Genomic DNA, 20,413 nt, shown 5'->3' with positions numbered 1-20,413 from the left:
ACGAATGCATGTATGGTACAGCTGCATAAAATCTGACTTCCTCATTCCAGAGGAACTTCACTTTGGTTCAGGTTACCACGGTTCTGAGAAAAACGTTAAAGATTGACTCACGCACAGCGCTCTGTTTTCTCATGCTGTGTAAAAAAAAAAACCTTAAAGGAAATGTTTCTAGTAATGTAGAAGCATAACCTCATCCCGTTCTTATGAACAATCTGTCAGTTTTAGCACATTTATTGAAAGAAAAACTACATTTTGTCTTAACAATTCCAACAAAGTAAATGCAACCAAAGTATTTTTGAATTACCTTCTCGTTCTTCAAGGTGATCAGAGAGCGATTCTAATGTCCCAGTTAGTAATTCATTATCCTGGTAGATGAATATGACGTAAAGCAGAGTCTTGTTTGTTTTTTATTTGAGGAAGATGTTCTTGTTTGCATTTACGGTAAAATAAAAATAAAATAAATATCCACATCTGGCAAAGACTAACTTCTTAGCCGACATGTCCAGCACTTGTGAAGGTGAAAAAATATTTTCCCGATACTCCTAAGAGCATACAATCTTGGCTTAAACTCGGAACTGTACAGAAACAAGTATATTCTGTGTTAATCTGCCATGTTAGGTCCTAGTGAAATACACTTCAGTTTGTGGTTTCAGTGTAACAAATTATGACAAAGTTCAAGAGGTGCAAAGAAGATACTAGCAACAGAATGGCAGGAATTGGTCGTATTGTAGCTCCATCTACTGCCACTAATATATTGGCTCAATTTATCCTGTTTAATCTTCAAAATAAAAAAATAAAGCGGAACATGAGTGAACTGTTAAAGTTCTGATCAGCAGCAGTGGGAGCCTTCTCCTTCTTGCCCGTTTATGCTGAAGCATCTGATGGGTTCAGTCCTGCAGCAGTTCTTTAGGTGTGTATAAGAGAAAAAGCCCCGTATATTTTGGCCTCATATACTGTGACACTGGCTGTGACATTTAGCTGCTATTAGGAGTTAATGGGAGACGAAAACAGCGCTGGTGTTTCAGGTAAATCGTGGTTGTCAGGATAATTCATTCAATCATTTGCCATTACACAATTCTCTCTGACATTTTCACTGGAACTCTCCGCTTTTGCGAGATATTTGGAGTCAAAAGAAATACATTTTCTCCCTTGTGCTGTTGAACTGTGGCAGGGACTAACAGCTGTGGTTAGCTAAGGCTGATTCTTGTAAAAATGCCCCAAAGTACCATTGAGTTTTTACATTCTAGTCTGTACAATATTAACTACGTCTCCTCTATCCTCACTCTGTCGCTTTCTTAGTTTGTCCTCCTCCTCCTCCTCCTCCTCCTCCTCCTCCTCTTCCTCCTCCTCCTCATCCTCCTCCTCCTCCTCTACGTCCCTTCAGTTGTGAAAGCCGTTCCCAAAGGTCTGAGCCAGGCCAATTACTGCTGCTTACCTGTTTAATCAAATTTTCCCCGAGTGGATGCACATCCATTCCTCTTCCAGAAACGCTCTCTATCGGCACCAGCTCATGTGCTCCAGCTTAGAACATGTTGGTGTTGTTTTTTTATCGGAACGAGTTAGCATTGCATGAAGGAAGTAATTTATGTAGCGTCACTTGAAAGAATGTAAAACCATGGTGACATTCTGGTTTGCTTTTGGCATGCTTTCTTTCAAACCTTTTATTATCTCTGGAAAAGTGTGAATCATTGTGAATACATGTCATAAAACAAAGGACAGACGCAGGTCTATGTTCTAAAAACAATTTGATGCTTTAAAAGCAACATTTCTCTTGTGATCAGATATTTACGGTCATTGTACAAACCACAAACTTAATTGGTTTTATTGAGATTTTAGGTGACAGATGTTGAGAATAAATAATTCTGTGTTTTCCTCTGTCTCTTTTAGCTATTTGCATGCACATATACACACACACACACACACACACACACACACACACGCATGCATGCACGCACACAGAGCACAAAGCTGTATTTTAGTCATAATAATGGAAATCATGACTTCAGCTCACTGACTCTTCTTCAACCTCATACATGAAAAAAGGATAATTCTCCACACAGACCAACATAAAACTGTGAAAATTATAAGGAGTAAAAAAAGTTCACCTGTTTTTACCAACATGTTGGATGAATTTGTATGAATTTGTATTCAGTTCCCTTTTGTTATTCCCTTAATATTAAACCAAAATGGAAATTTAAAGCTTGCATATAAAGTGCTGTTTGTGCCAAACAACTAACACTGCACATGTCATTGAACGCACCCTTCCCAAAGGGGAACATGGTGGTGGAAAAATAGCAAAATGTAGCAAAATTCCTTGCAAATATACCTAAAAGTAGCATCAGACAGTCAACTGGTGAGTTTTCCATTACAAATGTGAGCAAAACTTTGTCAATATTTTTGCTAATGTCGAGAAAACACAATAAGAAACGCAACTAAAATCACACGTGAATAAGTTTGTTCATGCAGCAAGTCATCAGATCCTCCTACCACTTCCTGTCGTCTTCTTGATGTTTTCCGCCGGTACTAATGTCAGGTCGTTGATCGCATGACTTGGGAGATGCGAAAGAAGTTTTGCAAATTAAACAAATTTCGATACGGCTGAAAATCACTTAATCTTTTTTATCAAAAAAGTGAGTGTTTTCAAAATTGACATGTTTCCATTAAGCACATTTATTTTTGTGACTCTAATTTGATTTGTGATTTTGACTGAAAAAGGGACTGTGTTGAATGAGTCATGCATTAGAATGATATAGTCAAAGTCCTGTCCTGAAGTCTAAAAAATTAGAGAATTAGAAATTTGAAAATGTACATTTCCAAACACTCTCTGTCTAAACTAACTGAACTGGGACTGTTTTGCAAAGACGCAAGCACTTTGAATTGCCTTGTTGCGGAAAATGTGCTATATAAATAAAATTGCCTTGCCTTGCCTTGCCTTGCCTTGCCTTGCCAACTGACGACTGCTTCAGTCTGGAGACTACTTAGTCGTCCCACAAGGACCACTAAGACGTGTAGCTCTTGCTGTAGCAAAATGTGGTTCTGCAAAGAATTGATTCTGACGGCCTGAGTACAGAGCATCCCACTTCATGTTGGTTCGCTAAATAAAATCCCAATAAAATACACTGATATTTGAGGTTACAGACGGAAAAAGTCTAAGAGGTATAAATATATTCAGAAGCTACACTCTTATCATCATAAATTTAAAACTAAAATTTGCCTTGGGTGGAGATTTTGTCTTAGTTGCAGATGATCATCAGGTGATGTTTCTCTCTCTCTCTCTCTCTCTCTCTCTCTCTCTCTGTCAGGTTGGATCGCCATCCTGGGGGCCCTCTGGCTCTTAGTTCTGGCCGACGTCCAGGACTTTGAGATCATCCTGCACCGGGTGGAGTGGGCCACTCTACTGTTCTTCGCAGGCCTCTTTGTTTTAATGGAGGTAGTGACCACGCAAGTCCTTATGTGTGACATTTAATAAAAAGAGCGTGTTTTTGTTTATCCCTGCTAGAATCTAAAGAGGGGATCAAACATTGATACCTAAGAAAAGAAAAATCTTAAATAGCCTATCTTTGACAAACAGCTTCACCTGATGATAAAAGAAAGCGCCTCATATGTTAGCTTAGCCTCACTGACAGCCCGCTTGGGTGTGACCTAAATGCAGTTTGGCAGTGAACTCACATTGTGAAAAGTAATTACCTTTTTCTTCACCAACCAGCCGTGCTGCGTGGGGAAAAGAAAAGGTTGTCGTCACAACGGGATCTTTTTGTTTTTTGTCTTTTCGACTCTTGGGCACGAATGTGGCCAAAACTATTTGCTGGAATCATTGAAGTCTGTATAGTGTTAGACAACCATCTCCCACAAGATCTACCTTCCATATGTGGATATATATATACATTTAATTCTCAGTGTCGGCTATGGTAACAAGAATGCATTTATCTCTGTCCGGTTAATGACTGCTAAATAGAAGCCAAATTGCTTTTCTTCTCTTTCTTCTCACCTCTAAGTTGTTTTCTCCTGACTTTTTTTTTTTCTCTCCCCTCTTTATTATTGATCCCCTTTTCATTTTTCAGGCTTTAGCTCAGCTACAGCTTATCGACTATATTGGAGAGCAGACGGCGCTGCTGATAAAAGTGAGTCCTTCTCCTTCTTGATTCGCCGTCGTGGCTCAGGTATCTGTTCGGCTGGCATAACTGATAATTGGGCACAGGTGACTTGATATTGCATTTTTATGCATATTGATCCTTTGGCTCCGCACAAGCTCCGAATTCAATTATTTTGTTTACGTCTCTCTCGCTCCTGCCGGCGGTCGACCGAGCTCGCTGGTAATTTTCACCCATATTCTTGCCCCGGCGCGGGGGGCGAGCGAGTTGTCTCTTAGCGGAGAATTGAAGCAGTAATGGGGACGTCAGCCCACGTTTAGACACGGGTCCTGTCTGAGGCTAATAATCACATATGACAGGCGGAGTGCCATTGTGGATCCTTAAGTTGGTGAGTTTCCTCTAACGATGGGACAGCGAGCCAGGTGGAGCCGCGCGGTCTCTCTGTCATGGCCCAACTGGAGGCAAAGCGAAAAAAGGGAAATAGTTTCTTTTTATCCCGTTGAAGGTGGGAGAGAAAAGAGAAGCTCGGGAAGATTCAAACCAGAGACCTTTGCAGACCTGAACATCTGCTGCTGAAGTCCTAGAAGTATGGGGTGGGCGATATAGACTTAAAGTTTTATCATGATATCTTGTAGTCCTATTGCGATAGAGATAAAAGTAACCATAAGAACTGTTCGTTGTAATTGCATGGTGGTGATGGCATGTCACAGCAATCACAGCCGCACAAATAACGCTCTTTAAAAACATTCCTATTCGTAAAAGCAACATTCAGCTTCTATGCACCACAAATCTAGAACAAAGATGGTAAAACAGCCGAAACACTGACTTCCTTTAGACCTAGACTGAAAACCACCAGCTTAGAGAGGCTTTAGTACAACGATAAATGAAACACTAACCAACATTTTGATGTGTAAAGACGGCACTTTGAAAACTGTAATGTTTCAGAGGTTTGTGTTTTTATTATGCAAAGCACTTTGAACTTGAATTTGATTTGGTTTAGTGAATCAGTCACAAAAGGAAGTGGAACGTGCATCACCAAATTGTGCACAGTAACTGCATTTAGTGATTTTTTTTTAATTAATAAAAAATTCTTAATAATTATTGATATGTTCATTGAACAAACGGTGGAGAAAATAGTAAAACTCACAATCCAGGCAATACGGACAGTTTTGTAAAGTTTTAAACATCATTTTTAAAATGATGATATCGTGATTACAATAAATCAGAATTATTATCGTACTACGAAATGCGTCACAATAAATGATAAACAATGTGATAAATGCGCACCAATACCTGGATGTTATCTGGACAACCAGACTTTTCATCTCTCTCATTGGCTGAAGGAGTTTCATCTTGTTTTCAAGCTCTTGCAAAGTTTTTCCTTGGACTTTTGCTGCTTTTTTGCTCATTCTTGTCCTGTTTTCATAAAAACAGTATTCTTAAATGTATTTTTAAAAATACCAAAGCAGATACCAAACATACTTAATACAAAGCCAAAGTACAGGAAAAGTTCATGCTTCAGTAAATTTATTTACATTGTGTCTCAAAGCTTCAGGATTTTATTTTTTTATTTATTTTTTTTTTTCATGTATTAGCATAACTGCTAACAATCTAAAATTGATTAGCGCACTCAAACGAGTTTACTTTACATTGGAAAAACCCAGAATTTGTAGCTGACATTGTGATTGTCAGCTGCTGTCCAATGAAAGATGTGAATGTTTCATAGTTAATCCGCTGCCGTTTCAGGATCCAAACATTAAATATCATCAGGTTAAATGCAGACAACTGGAAGAGCCATCAGGACAAAACTCAAACCGACCTCCTGACTGACTGTCACCAAACAGCTTCAACTCAAAGAATGAGCCTATGTGGTTTATTTAGATCCCAGACTGGCTGATGTGGGAACACCATGAACCGTACTGGTTATGCGTCGCTCTGATTGTTTCCCCTCCCAGGCGGTGCCAGAGGACCAGCGCCTGGCTGTGGCCATCATCTTAGTGATGTGGGTCTCCGCTCTGGCTTCTTCTCTCATCGACAACATTCCCTTCACTGCCACCATGGTAGGCCTGGTCAGACTGGCTCCTCAGCGATCGGCTAAAACCAGTAAACGTTTCAATTTAAAGATAAGTCTTTGAAGGTGGACTTTAAGGAATCTTTAGTTTAAAATTGTAAGAAAAATCTAATCAAGTTAGTTTTATCTTACAGATGTGTTTTGCTTTCTGAAAACTGAAACTAAATCACAAAAAAGACGTCTCTGTTCTTCCTCTCGTATCACCTCGTGTTTTGCTGCAACGTCAGACGTAAAAGTCCGAGCAGTTTTGTTGAAAAATAAAGCAGAACATTTCCAAGGACACCTGGTAGAAAACAATAAAAGCTTCTGAAACCTTTCATCATGTGAACGCTGTCCTTCGATGTCTCTCAATACATTAAGATTGCCAACTGGAATAAAAAAAAACTTTAACGTTACTGTTTAACTTTGTTGATGAATTTCTGCTAAATTAAACATATTTTGTATCGTTTAAACTTTTAAGTTTTTCCAGCAATACCTGATTTCTACTACAAATAAACCGATTTGCATAGAAATACTCATAAATATATATTAGTCTTCATTCAACCGCAAGTAAATAAATATGTCAATAGAATCGTTATCAAGATCTTTTTTCACTTAAAGGGGGAGTATTATGTAAAATGTACTTTTCTGAAATTCGCATCATGTCTTAATGTTATTCTCTCATCAAAAACATGCCCTGAGTGTTGCTCTGATATTTTTCATGCATCTTTGAGAAATCCTCTTATCTCCCGTGGCAACCGTTCATCTGTGCAAAACCCCTGGTGAAACCGAGCGGTGACTTTGATGACTCCTCCTCGGAGCTGCAGTTTCACAGCTTCCTCCTCACAGAGCAGCCCAACGCCCCCTCTGAGCTCCTTCAGACTAGCCAGCAGCAATTAGCAAACACCTGGTGGAACTGAGTACCTGACAAACTACTGCTCAGTGAGATGCTGATGAAAACCTTTTTAAAGGGTTGATAGAGGAGCCATGTTGTGCTGACTTCCTGAAGGTGGAGTTTCAGAAAGAGCAGGAGTTTTTAAAGAGACAGAGGCCCAATTTCAAGGTGTTAAATCAGGAAGTCAAACTTGAGTCATATTTGATATATATTATATTTTTATAACAACTGAGAGTAACATAATTACTTGATTGTCCTGAGAAAGAGCACTGCGTGCATGGAAAATATATAATACCGTCCCTTTAAACACGGTATTAGCTTTTTATTTCAGAAAAAAACAAAACAAAACAGATGTCTGTTTTATTAATTAAAACCTGTGTATATTTTATAGTGATTTTAAATGTACGTCTGATTGTCCCAGATCCCAGTTCTCCTCAACCTGAGTCAGGATGCGGACGTCAACCTCCCTGTGAAGCCTCTCATCTTTGCCTTGGCCATGGGGGCCTGCCTCGGTGGTGAGTTATCAATCTCTAATAGGAACGGAGCGCATGTGGTTCGGGGTGACACACCACCCAGACAGCAGGGGGCTTTACAGTTTGATCCCCTTCCTCAAAGGTGTGGATCTATAAGCATGGCCTCTGGCATCAGACGCTTTAGGTGACAGCCACAGTTTCAGCAGCTGTGCCTCTAACCTAGGAAGGCAGGGTTTTTTTCTTTTTTTTTATTATTATTATTATTTTCATTTTTCAGAGAGAGGCTTCAAGGTCCTCAAAGTACAGCTGCTTCAGGCTCTGCTGCGCCAGGCGTTGGGCCCTTCGTGGCTGTTAGGGTGGGAAGGACAAACAGAAGGAGCTGTCAGAGTGTTTGAGTTTAATCAACTGCAGTATGACAGATTTTGATGGAGCTGCTGTCCACTTCCACTCCCACTCCAGCACCTTTTGGACACTAACACACTTGAGTCACACGCTGATAAAAACATCAGTTTTTAACATCAATGAATTTTAAAAACAGTAATTAGCTACTGAAGGTTTTCTTTCGTAGACATGGTGGAAAACTTCATCAGAACTGGAAGCTGTTATCAACGGGTTCCAAGCCCCTCCCAGCAAGTCAACTGGATATTTGAGATGCACATAATTATTTTTTATTGTTTTGTTTCCTGGTGTTAAAATTTGAAATAGAATCTGGTACAAAAAAAAAGGGAGATACTTTTTTTTTTATGTCATATTACGTTTTCATAATGTTAATCCACTTCCAGCAGACTTAAAAACGGCAGGTTGAGCCCAAACAATAGAGAGATTTTGCATCGGAGCAACGTGTCATTACTGAATGACGTTTAAAATGATGCACCATTTTCTTTAATAAAAACGCAACGTTAGAGACGCTCGTCTTGTTTTCTTGCTTTGCCCTTTTAACCTTCATGCTTATGGTGCACAGGACGCTTGTTAACAAGGAGAAATATGTTAAATGTACCTTTGATTATTTTTTTTTAACAATCCTTTCAGGAAACGGTACGTTGATCGGGGCATCAGCCAACGTCGTGTGTGCAGGCATCGCCGAACAACACGGATATGGTTTTTCCTTTGTGGAGTTCTTCAAGTAAGCTTTTCTCCTCTGTCTTTTCTCCTGATCCCATGCTTAAAAAGTTGTTGCTTTTTTTTATTTTATCTGTTTGGGAACGCTGTGCCATGGGCAACTCTGCTTGAAGGGGATACTTACATATTAATATCTGTCATATGTCGGAGTCCGAAGTGCCAACAATGTGCAGAAACTGCAGTTTTTTCAAAATGTGATATTTTGATCCCTGGCCTGCCGAGAGTCATCCCGTTCTCAACATTTTACAAAATAACTTCTTCAATTTTTTCCACATTGTAATTCCAAACTTCAAGGTAATGTGTTGGTATTTTATTTGATCGAACCAAGCAAAACAAAAACAAGCACCACTTTCTGCTTGTTTTTGCACAATGTTTTTGGATTCCTCCGCATGGAGTAAACACTGTTTCTCGTTAGCGCCATTTCCATTCACCATATAATTTGACATTTTGAAAATAAGTTTGCCTCATGAAAATACGTAAAGTCTCTTTTTTTTGCTAAAAAGTTTTGGCGCTAGTATGAGGTTGTTGTTTTTTGGGGTTTTTTTTACCGTATCGAAATTGGTTTATTTTACAAAACTGCAATGGAATTTTTTTTTTCACATAACACAAGTCATGTGATCAACAAGCCGACATTCCCACTGCGCAAACCATGAAGAAGAAGGCGACAGGAAGTAGTCGGAGAAACACGGGCATGTTTTTTACTGACTTACTGCATGAACGCGCTTATTAATGTCTTATTTAATGGAAACACCACAATTGTCTTTTTGACGTACTTCTACAAAGCAGAGTGTATGGGGATGTCTGCTGGGTTCTTTGCTGTACTTCAGGGAGTTTGTGAAACTGAATTATTGTTCAGAAAAGAAATCCACAAAATGTGAAGCCGGGCTCGCTGATGGCTTGATTTGAGAGCTCGCTGATGGTTGCAATAAAAAGCAAAATGCCGTTTTATCTGAAGCAGGCTGCCTCCCCAGTTTCCACCTGCTCACTAGTAATTTCCACTCTACTGATGTAACAGCCAGACATACCTGAGAAACAAGCGATCAACAATGATGAAAGGTTGATAAATACGAGTCTGATTAGGCCTAACTTGCAACCATCTGGAAATACTTTAAAAGTTTGACTTATGGGACCACAAAATGCTCCGAGTAATGATGGAAAGAGACAGACAGTGATATAGTGGCTGGAGTGAGACTTTGATATCTGTCAGTGGGATTTACTTTAACTCCCTAAAAACCACATCAAACATCATTACGCTCGTGTATCAGCAGCGGTGTCTCCGTTACAAATGGGCTCAAATCTTTTGTCTGTGTTCTTCCAACGTCGAAAAAACACAATTTTACCGTTGCCGTGTTTCCATTAAATAAGGAATGAAATTAAAATCACATGTAAATGAGCTTATTCACATGATAAAGACCGTAAAAATCATGGCAGCGACAGATGTAAAGAGTTACACGTCATGACGCTAGCACTCATTAGCCAATCAGAGGAGACGTCAGTGTCTTACTCAGGCTTTGGAGCGACAAGCCCCGCCTGCTATTCCCATTATAGTGGATGGGTAGAGTTATAGATTCAACACATTTGAATGACACACAACCTTTTATGAACAGTGTGATTCTGTGAGAGCTGCAGTGGAGCTGAAAAAAAACAAAAAACCAAACCATTCTCCTGCTACTTCCTGTCGTCTTCTTCGACGTTTTTAACTGCAGTAACGTCCAGCTGTTCATCGTGTGAGATGTATGATGCGAAAACAGTTTTTCTATTGCAGTTTTGATACGGCTGAAATAACACCTGATCTCAGTGTAAAAACTTTTTATCGAAAAATTTAATTTTTTTTTTGTTTTATTTTATTTTTTTCAAAATTGCCATGTTTCCATTAAACAATTTCTTCATAATTTCAGTTTGTGCAATTCTATGGATGATGGAAACACAACTACAGTTGCCCTACGTAACCCAGATCATTTCATGCTGAACATATTTATTTTACATTGTTTTCTTCCTGTTCATTTAGTTTTTCAGTGGCAGTAAAACCAACAGGCGCTACACGTGCCCCCTCTGTTTTAGGTGTGCTGTTTTTATCCCTTTCCCCCCATGCCTCCTTACTGGAGGCACATAGGAACAGCCATCTGCTTTGAGTCTCATTGATAGTGATAAAAACGTGGGAGCTGTCAGTTCTTCCTGCCCCTCCATCGTAGTCGTGTTTGCAGTGGCTAGATAGAAGCGTTGCTCTTGGCTGCAGCGCTGCCTGTAATTGGCCGTCTGCAGTGAGGGTCACAGCTGCTTGGGTTCTGGGTTGGGGGTTGGAGAGAAGTGTGTCCGAACCTCCAGACAGCTGGGACTAACTAGTGCTGTATCAGGTGGTTGAGCCGAGGGCCCAGATCAGCCCACGGGGATGCGGATGCCTCTTTGATGGGCCATCGTAGAGGAAACTGAATGACTCTCAGTAGCTCAGATCGTCTTGTTGTTCCTTATTTCATGCCTTTGTTGCTATTCTTTATCTCCTCAAAGCTACGAAACATGGTAAAAGCATCAGATGTGTGTGTAGCTTATACTCCAGTTGGAAGGGAAGTGACTACGTCCAGCTGCTGAAAGTGTTTGGTTATCTAGTGAAATACGTGTCAGGCAGGTTAAATGGACGTCTTGATCGCGGCAAGATCTGATCCGTTAGCTCATCTGTGCATGTGCTGAAGAAATACTTATGGGTTATTCCTAAAACATACATCAACAAAATGTAACATTTATCTATATTAATTGAAATACTACTTGTAGTATTTTGAAACTACAACAAGTAGCAGTACTTGTTGTATTAATACCACTCGGGAAAAATTATAGTGGATGAGTGGAGTTATAGATTGAACACATTTGAATTACTACAACAGGTGCTTTCCTACCTGTTGTAGGAAAGCACAACACAAGGACTTTTGTAGACTGATATGATTCTATTAATGAATAATAATTGTAAGAATTTAGTTCAAAGATAATAATTCAGTTGAATATTGTGTGTTGGACCCATGGGACTGTTGGCTAATACATAGATCCCACCAGTCTGAACTGGTAGTGAGCCGCGCCATCTTGGTAGGCAAGCGCCGCGCAAAGCAAAGAGGAACCATGACTTCAAGACCAACCAAATGAAAATAAATGCTGGGGAAAAAAAAGAAATGCAACAATAAAGTAGGAATAATATGAGAATGAAGTCGTAGCATTATGAGGATAAAGACAGTTTTACAACTTTATTAAGTTGTAAAACTTAATAAAGTTTTACAACTTAAAACTTGTAAAACTTATAAAGTCATATTAATAAAGATTAATATGACTTATAAAGTCATATTAATAAAGATTAATATGACTTTATTCTCATATTAATCCAACTTTATTCACGTAATATTACGACTTTATTTTTGTCATTTTATGACTTTATTCTCTTAATATTCTGACTTTATTCTAATATGACTTTATTTTGGTACTATCATGACTTTATTCTTATAATTTTATGACTTTCATCCCATAATTTTATTTTATTTTTTCTTGTAATGCTGAGATACTCCATCATATACACATCTGTACTGAAAGCAGTGCAAAGAGTGGAATTCAAATGAGTGCCTTAAAACGCTCCATTCTCATCATCTGGACGTGTTTGCCGGTGTCCTCAGTCCGGTCTGGGGGCGTGCTTCTACCAGGAGCGGCTCTTGAGCAGAGCATGTCGGCCATTATCTTCGGAAGCGGCAGCGCTCTTGTTTTTTCTCCGTCACGCAGCCTCCACAGTGAAAGCGAGTGCATCCCTCGGGTTTATCTGAAGAGAGTCTTTGAGATTGCATCAGGACTTTCAAAGAGCTCCCATCAAATGCAATTAAGTCAGCATGTGAGTACGCAAGGCAGAAAGGAGAGTTTTTAGAGAAGGTGAACCGTGTTCCTCTCTGTGCCTGTATTGTGGCAACTACCTCCCCCCTTCGCCCTCTGTCCCTTCACACTGTGCCTGTGATGAGGAAATGGCTATTGCTCAGCAGAAAAGGATCCAGTGTGCAGAGGTGACCCTCATGTGTCTGACAGTGATACCAGGTTAGATTTCCTCCTCCATCCATCTTAACTGGACAGTCGTTCCACAACCGGCGAGCTTTGACCTTGTGAGGCTCCTGCTTCAACATGTTGTTTTTGTTATGAAAAAAAAATGGCAACACTTTATTTGAAGGGGTGTGCATAAGACTGACATGACACTGTCATAAACATGACATAACACCTGTCATGAACATGAAGAAGTCTTTAGGAATATTTATAACTGTTGTCATGAGGTAAATAATGACACTTTCAATGCAAAGTTGCATTGAAAGTGCATTAAAAGTGCCAACTTTGCATCAAATTATCATAATTTACAAAATCATGCAAAGTCAACACACTGCAGACTCTCCTGCAACAGCGGCCAGTTGCCCCTTAAAGCTTCCCAACAGACCCAACGGGAATGTGGCTCGGGAACCAGTTAAAATGACCTTTAGGAAGCTGAGACGACCTTTTACAAAAACAACCAAAAATGTTGTGAAATGTTCCCCTTCTTTTTTTTTGGAGAAAATCTCTAAAGGGACCAGAATTTTCAGAACAGCTTTTGTATCTATCGAAAGTTGATAGATACAGCATAGTTCTGTAAATACTTACACATATTTGTAGAACTTTGCTGCCTCAGTTCTACAAATGCTGAAACAATTAAGATTCACTACGTATTTCTACTTATTTTGCCAGACTTATGAGAAAGTTTGCCTTTCTTTTTCTATTTAAATGAACCTCCAGCTGCTACAGTCAGTGCTAATATGTCCCAGAGCTTTTCCCGCTCTCAACTCCTGAGATAACTTGACATTTCCATGTGCATATTAAAAAGGGAAATCCATATCCATAGGAATTTAAAAATAGCCGGAGCAATAGGGCGATATTACTAACTTTAATTAACTTTTTGTAACAACAGACTTTTTAAAAAAAATTTTAATCAAATCTTCTTTTGCCTCTGGAGTTTGTTTGACAAACTAACAGGAGACATGCAAACAAACAAAAAAAAATAAACAGAATTTCTAAAACCTCCAACCTTTCTAAGCAATTTTAATATATTTTGCATCTTATTTTAATTGTAGAAAGAAAGCAAGAAAATTCTCTGGGGCAAAATACGCTTCTGTACATGCTATAGGTCTAATTCAGCTGATTAATTTCAACCGCAGCGGACATTAAGTCCACAGATAAAAGGTAATTCCAAATAATCAGCAACATGTAAAATATGAAAAAATAAACATTGCATTGAGACATTACTTCCCATCATCCTGAATAAGCACGGGGGGCCAGTGGAGAGGAAGAACTCCCCTCTAATGGGAAGAAAACTCCAGAAAAATCAGGTTCAGGATGTTTTTACCAGCAGAAGGCTGAAAGTTTGTTAGACATTTAAAGGGACAGCGTTACGTAAAATAGATTTTTTTTTAATTTACTTTACATCATAATGTTATTCCCTTTTCAAAAACATACATGCTGTGTGTTGTCTTGATTCTTTCATGCATGTTTGAGAAATCCTTCAGTCTCCCATGGCAACCATTCAAACCCCTGGGTGGACCTACCTCTGTCTTTGAGGACGAAATTCCTCCTCTGAGCTGCAGCTTCCAAGCTTCTGCCTGACAGAGCAGCCCTCCTTCACTCAGCTCCTTCAGACTAGCCAGCAGCAATTAGCAAACACCTGGTGGAGCCGAGCATCAACTGAACTCATTAAAGGAGCTGCTTCTCAGTGAAACGATGGTAAAAACATTGTTAAAGGGTTAATAGAGGAGAGATGTTGTGATGACTTCCTGAAGGCGGAGTTTCAGAAAGAGCAAAAGCTTCTTAAAGAGACAGAGGCCAAAATTCAAGGTGTTAAATAAATTAGAAAGTAAGTCGTATTTGATGTAGATAGCATTTTTATAACAACTGAAGGTAACAGTTACTTGATTGTGTTATAAAAGGTCACGATGTGCCTGGAAAACGCATAATACTGATCCTTTCAAATTTTAGCATGTGGAGTTCAGATCATATGCTAACACTAAAACACATTTATAATCGCATCTCTGCCAGAGTTTGGACAATAGTCATTTCTTAATAAACTTTTATATTAACACACAAATAAAAATGATATCATTGCTTCTCATTCCTTGTAAAACATTTCTACTGTTTCTATTTAATCCAAGAATCTCTCTGTTTTGTTGTTAACATATCCAGCCAATAGATGCTCATGCACAGATGCCTCCTGTTATTTTTATAACCTCATGTTAGCCATTACTAAGTGGGCTGCAGGTAAAGATTTTAATTGACTAAAATCTGCATAAGCATTATGCATGTCCCCCACTATTCATGCTCCTCTAACCACACACAGGACAACTGGAATATGAAGTTGTGTTTATGTTGATAGGTAGTCCATGTTAGAAATATTCATCATCAGAATAATTAGGGGTGCATATTTTTAAAGTCTGTCAGATATAAATTTACAGAGCTCAATAGAAATAGCAACAGAGCAGCAATGCTGCGTCGTTTTCCTGCTTCCTACACTGCCCTTGAAACATTTTCACAACTTTTTAACGTTTTTGTTTATTTTTTTGTCACATTACAAATACGAGCGTGAAAGTATTTTCTGGGGATTTTAAGTAATAGAGCAACCCAAAGATTTGCCTAACTTGGAAGGGGAAGGAAAATGACATGAGTCATAAAATGTTCAGCATTAAAAATGTGAAGGGTTTTCAGTCCCTTTGATTGAACTAAAAATCAACATAAAACCCAGAGACACCAGTAGACATCAGATGTCACCTAATCTTTAAAGGACGACTGGTTGTGTGCGATTTAATGTGAGCGTGAATATTTCCTGAAAGACTCAGAGGTCTGTTAGAGAACGCTGACATAAAGACAGAGAAACACAAAACTAAAACCAGTTAGAAAGTTGTCAGGAAGTCCAAATCAGGATCGGGTTATAAAATATCCAAAGTATCCGACATCCCAGGGAGCATTCTGCAATCAAAATAGAGAGAGTGATAAAGCCGCAAGTATACAAAGACATGGACGTCCACATAAAATGAGTAAAGAATGTGCAAAAAAAATCAGTCTCTAGATAAATAAACAGAAACGCAACCGTAATGGCTGGCAGCTTTTAGCTCTGGAAGATTTTGCAAATTCTGGACTCCGGGGATAAATATAAATGTGTGCCACACTTCCCAGATTATTATTTTTACTGAAATATAATCACCTACCTTCCACTTTACAGTTATGCACCACTTTGTGTTTGTCAATCACATAAAATCCCAATAAATCCCAATACAGTTAGTGCTTGCAAGGTGACCTAAAGCGGAAAAGTTGAAGGTGTATAAATACTGTAGTAATGCACTACACCTCATCTCACGCCGCATCGGTTTGGTTAGGGAAACTGGCAATATGGCTGCTTTCGTTTAAAGTCACGACGTTTAATTACCGACATAAAATGCAAGTTTGTGAGGTTTTTTTTGTTTGTCTGTTTGTTTTTTTTTGTCCTCCAATACTGATCTGTGTCAGAGGCTGGAGGCAGCCAGACTCCTGGCCCTGAGAGCAGCCATGTGTTCATCTAGGACATGGTCCACATCCAATGAGAAACCATCTGCAGCGCTGCAGCCCAGTGAGGCAGCGTGTGAGACTGACCATGCTAATTCAGGAATAAAAACTGACACCAGCTTCAGTTGGGAAATAAAATAACTGCAAGTTATGCTACTGTGTGGATTAAACGGGGTTCGTTTTTTAAAGATGTTGTGTGATGTGGAAAGTTCTTTATGCCTGAGGCTGCTGGATAAAAAAAAAAAGAAAAAAAAAGCTGAAATTGTGTCTTTTGAGCATTTTAATGTTTGTGTTTAACAAGATGGTGGAGAGCAGAGGAGCGTTCAGACTGCTTTCACAATTTCCACTCTGACTGGATTATGTTTAGTGATCGGAAGCACCAATGAAGGCTAAACAAGACTGAACCTGACACAGTCTGGCACTCGGCCCCGTCTCTTTTGATCAGCAGCTTTTACGTTCCTGAGACCTTTGATGACTTTGACTATTCTGCTTTTTCGCCTGTCAAGTCAGAGAACTTGCAGCACTTCCTAGTAAAGTGCGGTAAAAACAATTATTTGCCACCTTACAGATGTTTTTTTTTTTGTTTTTGCTGTCTTGGCACACAAAAAGAAATAAGAGATCCTTCATCAATACAAATTACAGTTCCTAAAAGAGGATTTTTTTAAATTAATAGTAACAATGTAAAATAAACCAGAAATTGTGTAAAAATGAGCAACATTTTCAAATGTTTTTTAATCACTTGAATAAAATTATTCACTTATTTTACTTGCATTTTTTTTATTTAACGGAAACTTTGCACCTGTGGAATTGCGTTTTTTCGACTTTAGTCGAATATCGACAACGTTTTTGCGCAATGGAAACACAGCTACTGACAGATTCTGAATATGAAACACTCAGTGTTGCTGTATGAGCACCTATTTGTGTGTGTGTTTTTTTTTTTGTTTTTTTTAATTAAATGTGATGACGTACATTTTCTGGAGCGTTTTAACCACTGTACTTCCTGTCCTCCAGGCTGGGGTTCCCCATGATGGTGATGACGTGCCTGGTCGCCATGTGCTACCTGCTGGCCACGCACATCGGTCTGGGATGGAACATGTGAACCGCGCCGGCCAAAGAGACAGAGTGTGTTGGCACACATGCGTGTACGTGCGTGTATCTGTGTGTGTGTGTGAGTGTGTAGCCACTCTCTCTAGGAGTTGCAGCTCACTGTAAATGTGATGTGTAAGCTGACCGACCAATCAGATTACAAGTAAAACATGAAGCACTGCAGCCATGTTTTTTTTTTGTTGTTTTTTTTAAAGCGTGGGGGATGTGGGGAGCATCAGGGACAGATTTACACGAGTTTTGAACAAAAGCCGACTCTGAGAGAAGCGTTTCTTGGCTGCACATCATGTCTGTGTTCGTGGTGCTACAACGACAAGAGGGAACAGCAGCTGCTCTCTGCCGTCTCTCCTTTGGAAATCTGTTTACAAAAGACGTCAAATCATTTCTTCAATCACTTATTGCAACCCTTTAATGAAAGATACAACTAGAGACTGCTGATTGTTTTGTACCAATTGAAACATCTGAAAAAAGGCCCAGTGAAAGGGATTTTATACCAGTTTATGTCTGTATTTCACTGTTACGATCCCCAAATTTTCAAAGCAATAATTAGTTTTTCAGATTTTTACACATTCTCCGATTGTGTCCGGTCATTTTAATTGTACTGATTGGTCCCAGACTGGGCCCCTTCACCCTGTATTTATTGTACGGCTCAACAACACGAACGTCTTCTGTGTTCTCCGAATAAACGTTTCAGAAGACGAATAATAAATGGTGCCATATCTCTGGAGTCTACTTTACTCAATGTGTTTTTCTTAAGTAGATGGAGGATGATGATGCAGCACGGACAAGCTAATTAATGTGTGAATTTAATTGTGTTTCTTATTTAATGGAAACGTCACAATTGCAAAATTCTGTTTTTTTATTTTCGACATTAGCGAAATATTGTCAAAGTTTTGCTCACGTTTGTAATGGAAATGCAACTTGAGACTTCCCAAAAAGTCCTGTTTATTTAATTAACTAATCTATAAGTTATGAATATATCTTCTTTCTTCAAACTCTGATTATTCAACGCCATAAACAACACCAAAAATATTCGGTGGCAGAATAATATGTTTGGCATTAGCAGAGAGAATTTGCCAAGTTTGAATGGGCACAACCCACAGACTGAACTGAGCTGGTCAACCAACCCAAAAATGAAGAAATGAATTTTTTTTTTCAAATGTGGCACCATTTAATGAACTGCCTTTCTAGTTTCACAGGATTTCCTGCCAAGAAGCATTTTTTGACCTAACCAAATTGTCCTACTTATTATGCAAAATATACATTAAAAATTGTGTTTAAGAAAACAGAAGCATCTCCTTGGATGTCAAACTGACTTTTTAAAAATTTGACAAATATACACTGAGTTTAGTTTTAAAAAACAAATGAAAAATAAAGTTATTCACAACAACCTGGACAAACTAGCAACTGGTTGAAGGGAACAGACGCTGCTGAGGATTAAATAAAAACCTGAAGTGGGGAATCACAGAAAGTCACTCAGCAACATTCTGCTTTTTATTTCAATTTTATGCAGGTGTTGAAAGGAACGAATCAGTGAAAATATTTCAACCAAATTTACTGTCAGAAACTATAAAAACACACATATAAAAAAAACAAAATGGTTCCTTCGTTTAGCCAAATGTCTTACATGAACAAACCCTCCACAAATCCCAAACAATCCAGCGCCAGCTTGTTGGCTCGACTATTTCCTGTAAACTAAATAAGCCACTCGCATTATGGTGGCCTAAATAAATAGCTAACCCATTAGTTAAACAAAGCAGGCGGAACTAATTGTATGGTAAACAATTTGTGGGCATGTGGTAATGTCTTACTTTTATGGTCCGAACATAGATAAGCGGTTCCAGACACAAAAAGGTTGGGCGATGCAAAATAACGATCTTCAATAGATGGGGACATAATTATTTCAGGGAGAAGGTATGTTGTTCATGAATACATTTACCGCTGTATTTTAATTATAATTTTAGAGTATCAGTAAAAATGGGCTACACTTTCTTCCGATTTTTAAAAGTTTTGAAAAACACGTAAAATATCCCTTTTTTTATTTAAAATCCACATGAATTAAATGACAGCTATCACACATTGCATTTTTTACCCAGTTGCACATGTACTTTAAAAATGACATGTAATGAAACAGTTACAATTAACTAGATAATGAAATAGATCAATTACATTATTTAATATAAGTGAATAAGACAAAAATCGTTCCTTTTCTGCATAACCAAATACACAAAGCCACACATTAACATATAAACAAAGCAAAAATATAATAAATGTATAATAAGAAAATTTATTACACCAGCATTACACCATCAATTCAATTAATTCAATCCAGCTCTGTGGAACAGTCACACTCACTCTGTCCATCTAAAATCTTTCATAAAATCTCGAATCGTATCATTTGTTTAATATCATGATTTATATCGTGTCGTGATAATTTTTGCTGCTTAATTAAAAAAGGTCATAGTATGAAAACAAAAACTACGACTACAACAAATAAAACTAAACTAAAACTAAATATTTAACTAATAAAAAATAGCAAACACATTCTAGAAACTAGAACTAACTGAATTAGGCAAACAAAAAGTCACAGTGAAGTCAAACTAAAATAATCCTGATCCCTTCCTCTTCATAATCACACATTACTTTGTGTTGGTGTATCAAATTAAGTCCCAAATTTGTGCTTGGAGTGTGACAAAGTCATGAAAACTTAAAAGGGTAGGAATACTACAAGACACTAATCAGTGAGTGTGTGTGTGTGTGTGTGTGTGTGTGCGTGCGTGCGTGTGTGTGTGTGTGTGTGTGTGTGTGTGTGTGTGTGTGTATTGAAACTACTTAGAAACCAGACCAAACTCATTAATCTGCGTGCAGAAAATGTGGAATTCTGATTACTGTCTGATAATCTGACTGCAAGAATTTATTAAAAACTGGTTCAATGGGAAAATTCATTGGGGTTTCCTCAAACAAGTGTCTTCTTTTCCGTGGCTATAATACTCCTGCTCATTAAGTAGGGATTAAATGTGTTCTGGCCTCTGTAATTAAGACAAGGAGTGAAGGAGCTTAGTGGGATTCACTTTAAAGGTTATTTTAAAAAAGCCTCACCTTACACACACTCTTCCAA

At 38.5% G+C, this 20,413-nt stretch overlaps 1 protein-coding gene across 2 annotated transcripts in view; it reads left to right on the top strand.

Annotated features, from left to right (window-relative positions):
• The window catches only part of oca2 (oculocutaneous albinism II), a 57,702-nt gene extending 39,680 nt beyond the window's left edge, over positions 1-18,022 (top strand). For both annotated transcript variants that reach the window (XM_008407632.2, XM_008407633.2), the window contains 6 exons: positions 3,303-3,430; positions 4,062-4,121; positions 6,047-6,151; positions 7,458-7,551; positions 8,539-8,632; positions 17,203-18,022. In XM_008407632.2, coding sequence (XP_008405854.1) covers positions 3,303-3,430; positions 4,062-4,121; positions 6,047-6,151; positions 7,458-7,551; positions 8,539-8,632; positions 17,203-17,290 — 569 coding nt within the window. In that variant the 3' untranslated portion in view covers positions 17,291-18,022. The remainder of the gene's footprint in view (positions 1-3,302; positions 3,431-4,061; positions 4,122-6,046; positions 6,152-7,457; positions 7,552-8,538; positions 8,633-17,202) is intronic.
• Positions 18,023-20,413: the final 2,391 nt, after the last annotated feature.

The sequence above is a fragment of the Poecilia reticulata genome, linkage group LG4 (assembly GCF_000633615.1).
Source record: "Poecilia reticulata strain Guanapo linkage group LG4, Guppy_female_1.0+MT, whole genome shotgun sequence".
NCBI lineage: Eukaryota > Metazoa > Chordata > Actinopteri > Cyprinodontiformes > Poeciliidae > Poecilia > Poecilia reticulata.
This window is presented reverse-complemented; position numbering and strand designations above follow the sequence as displayed.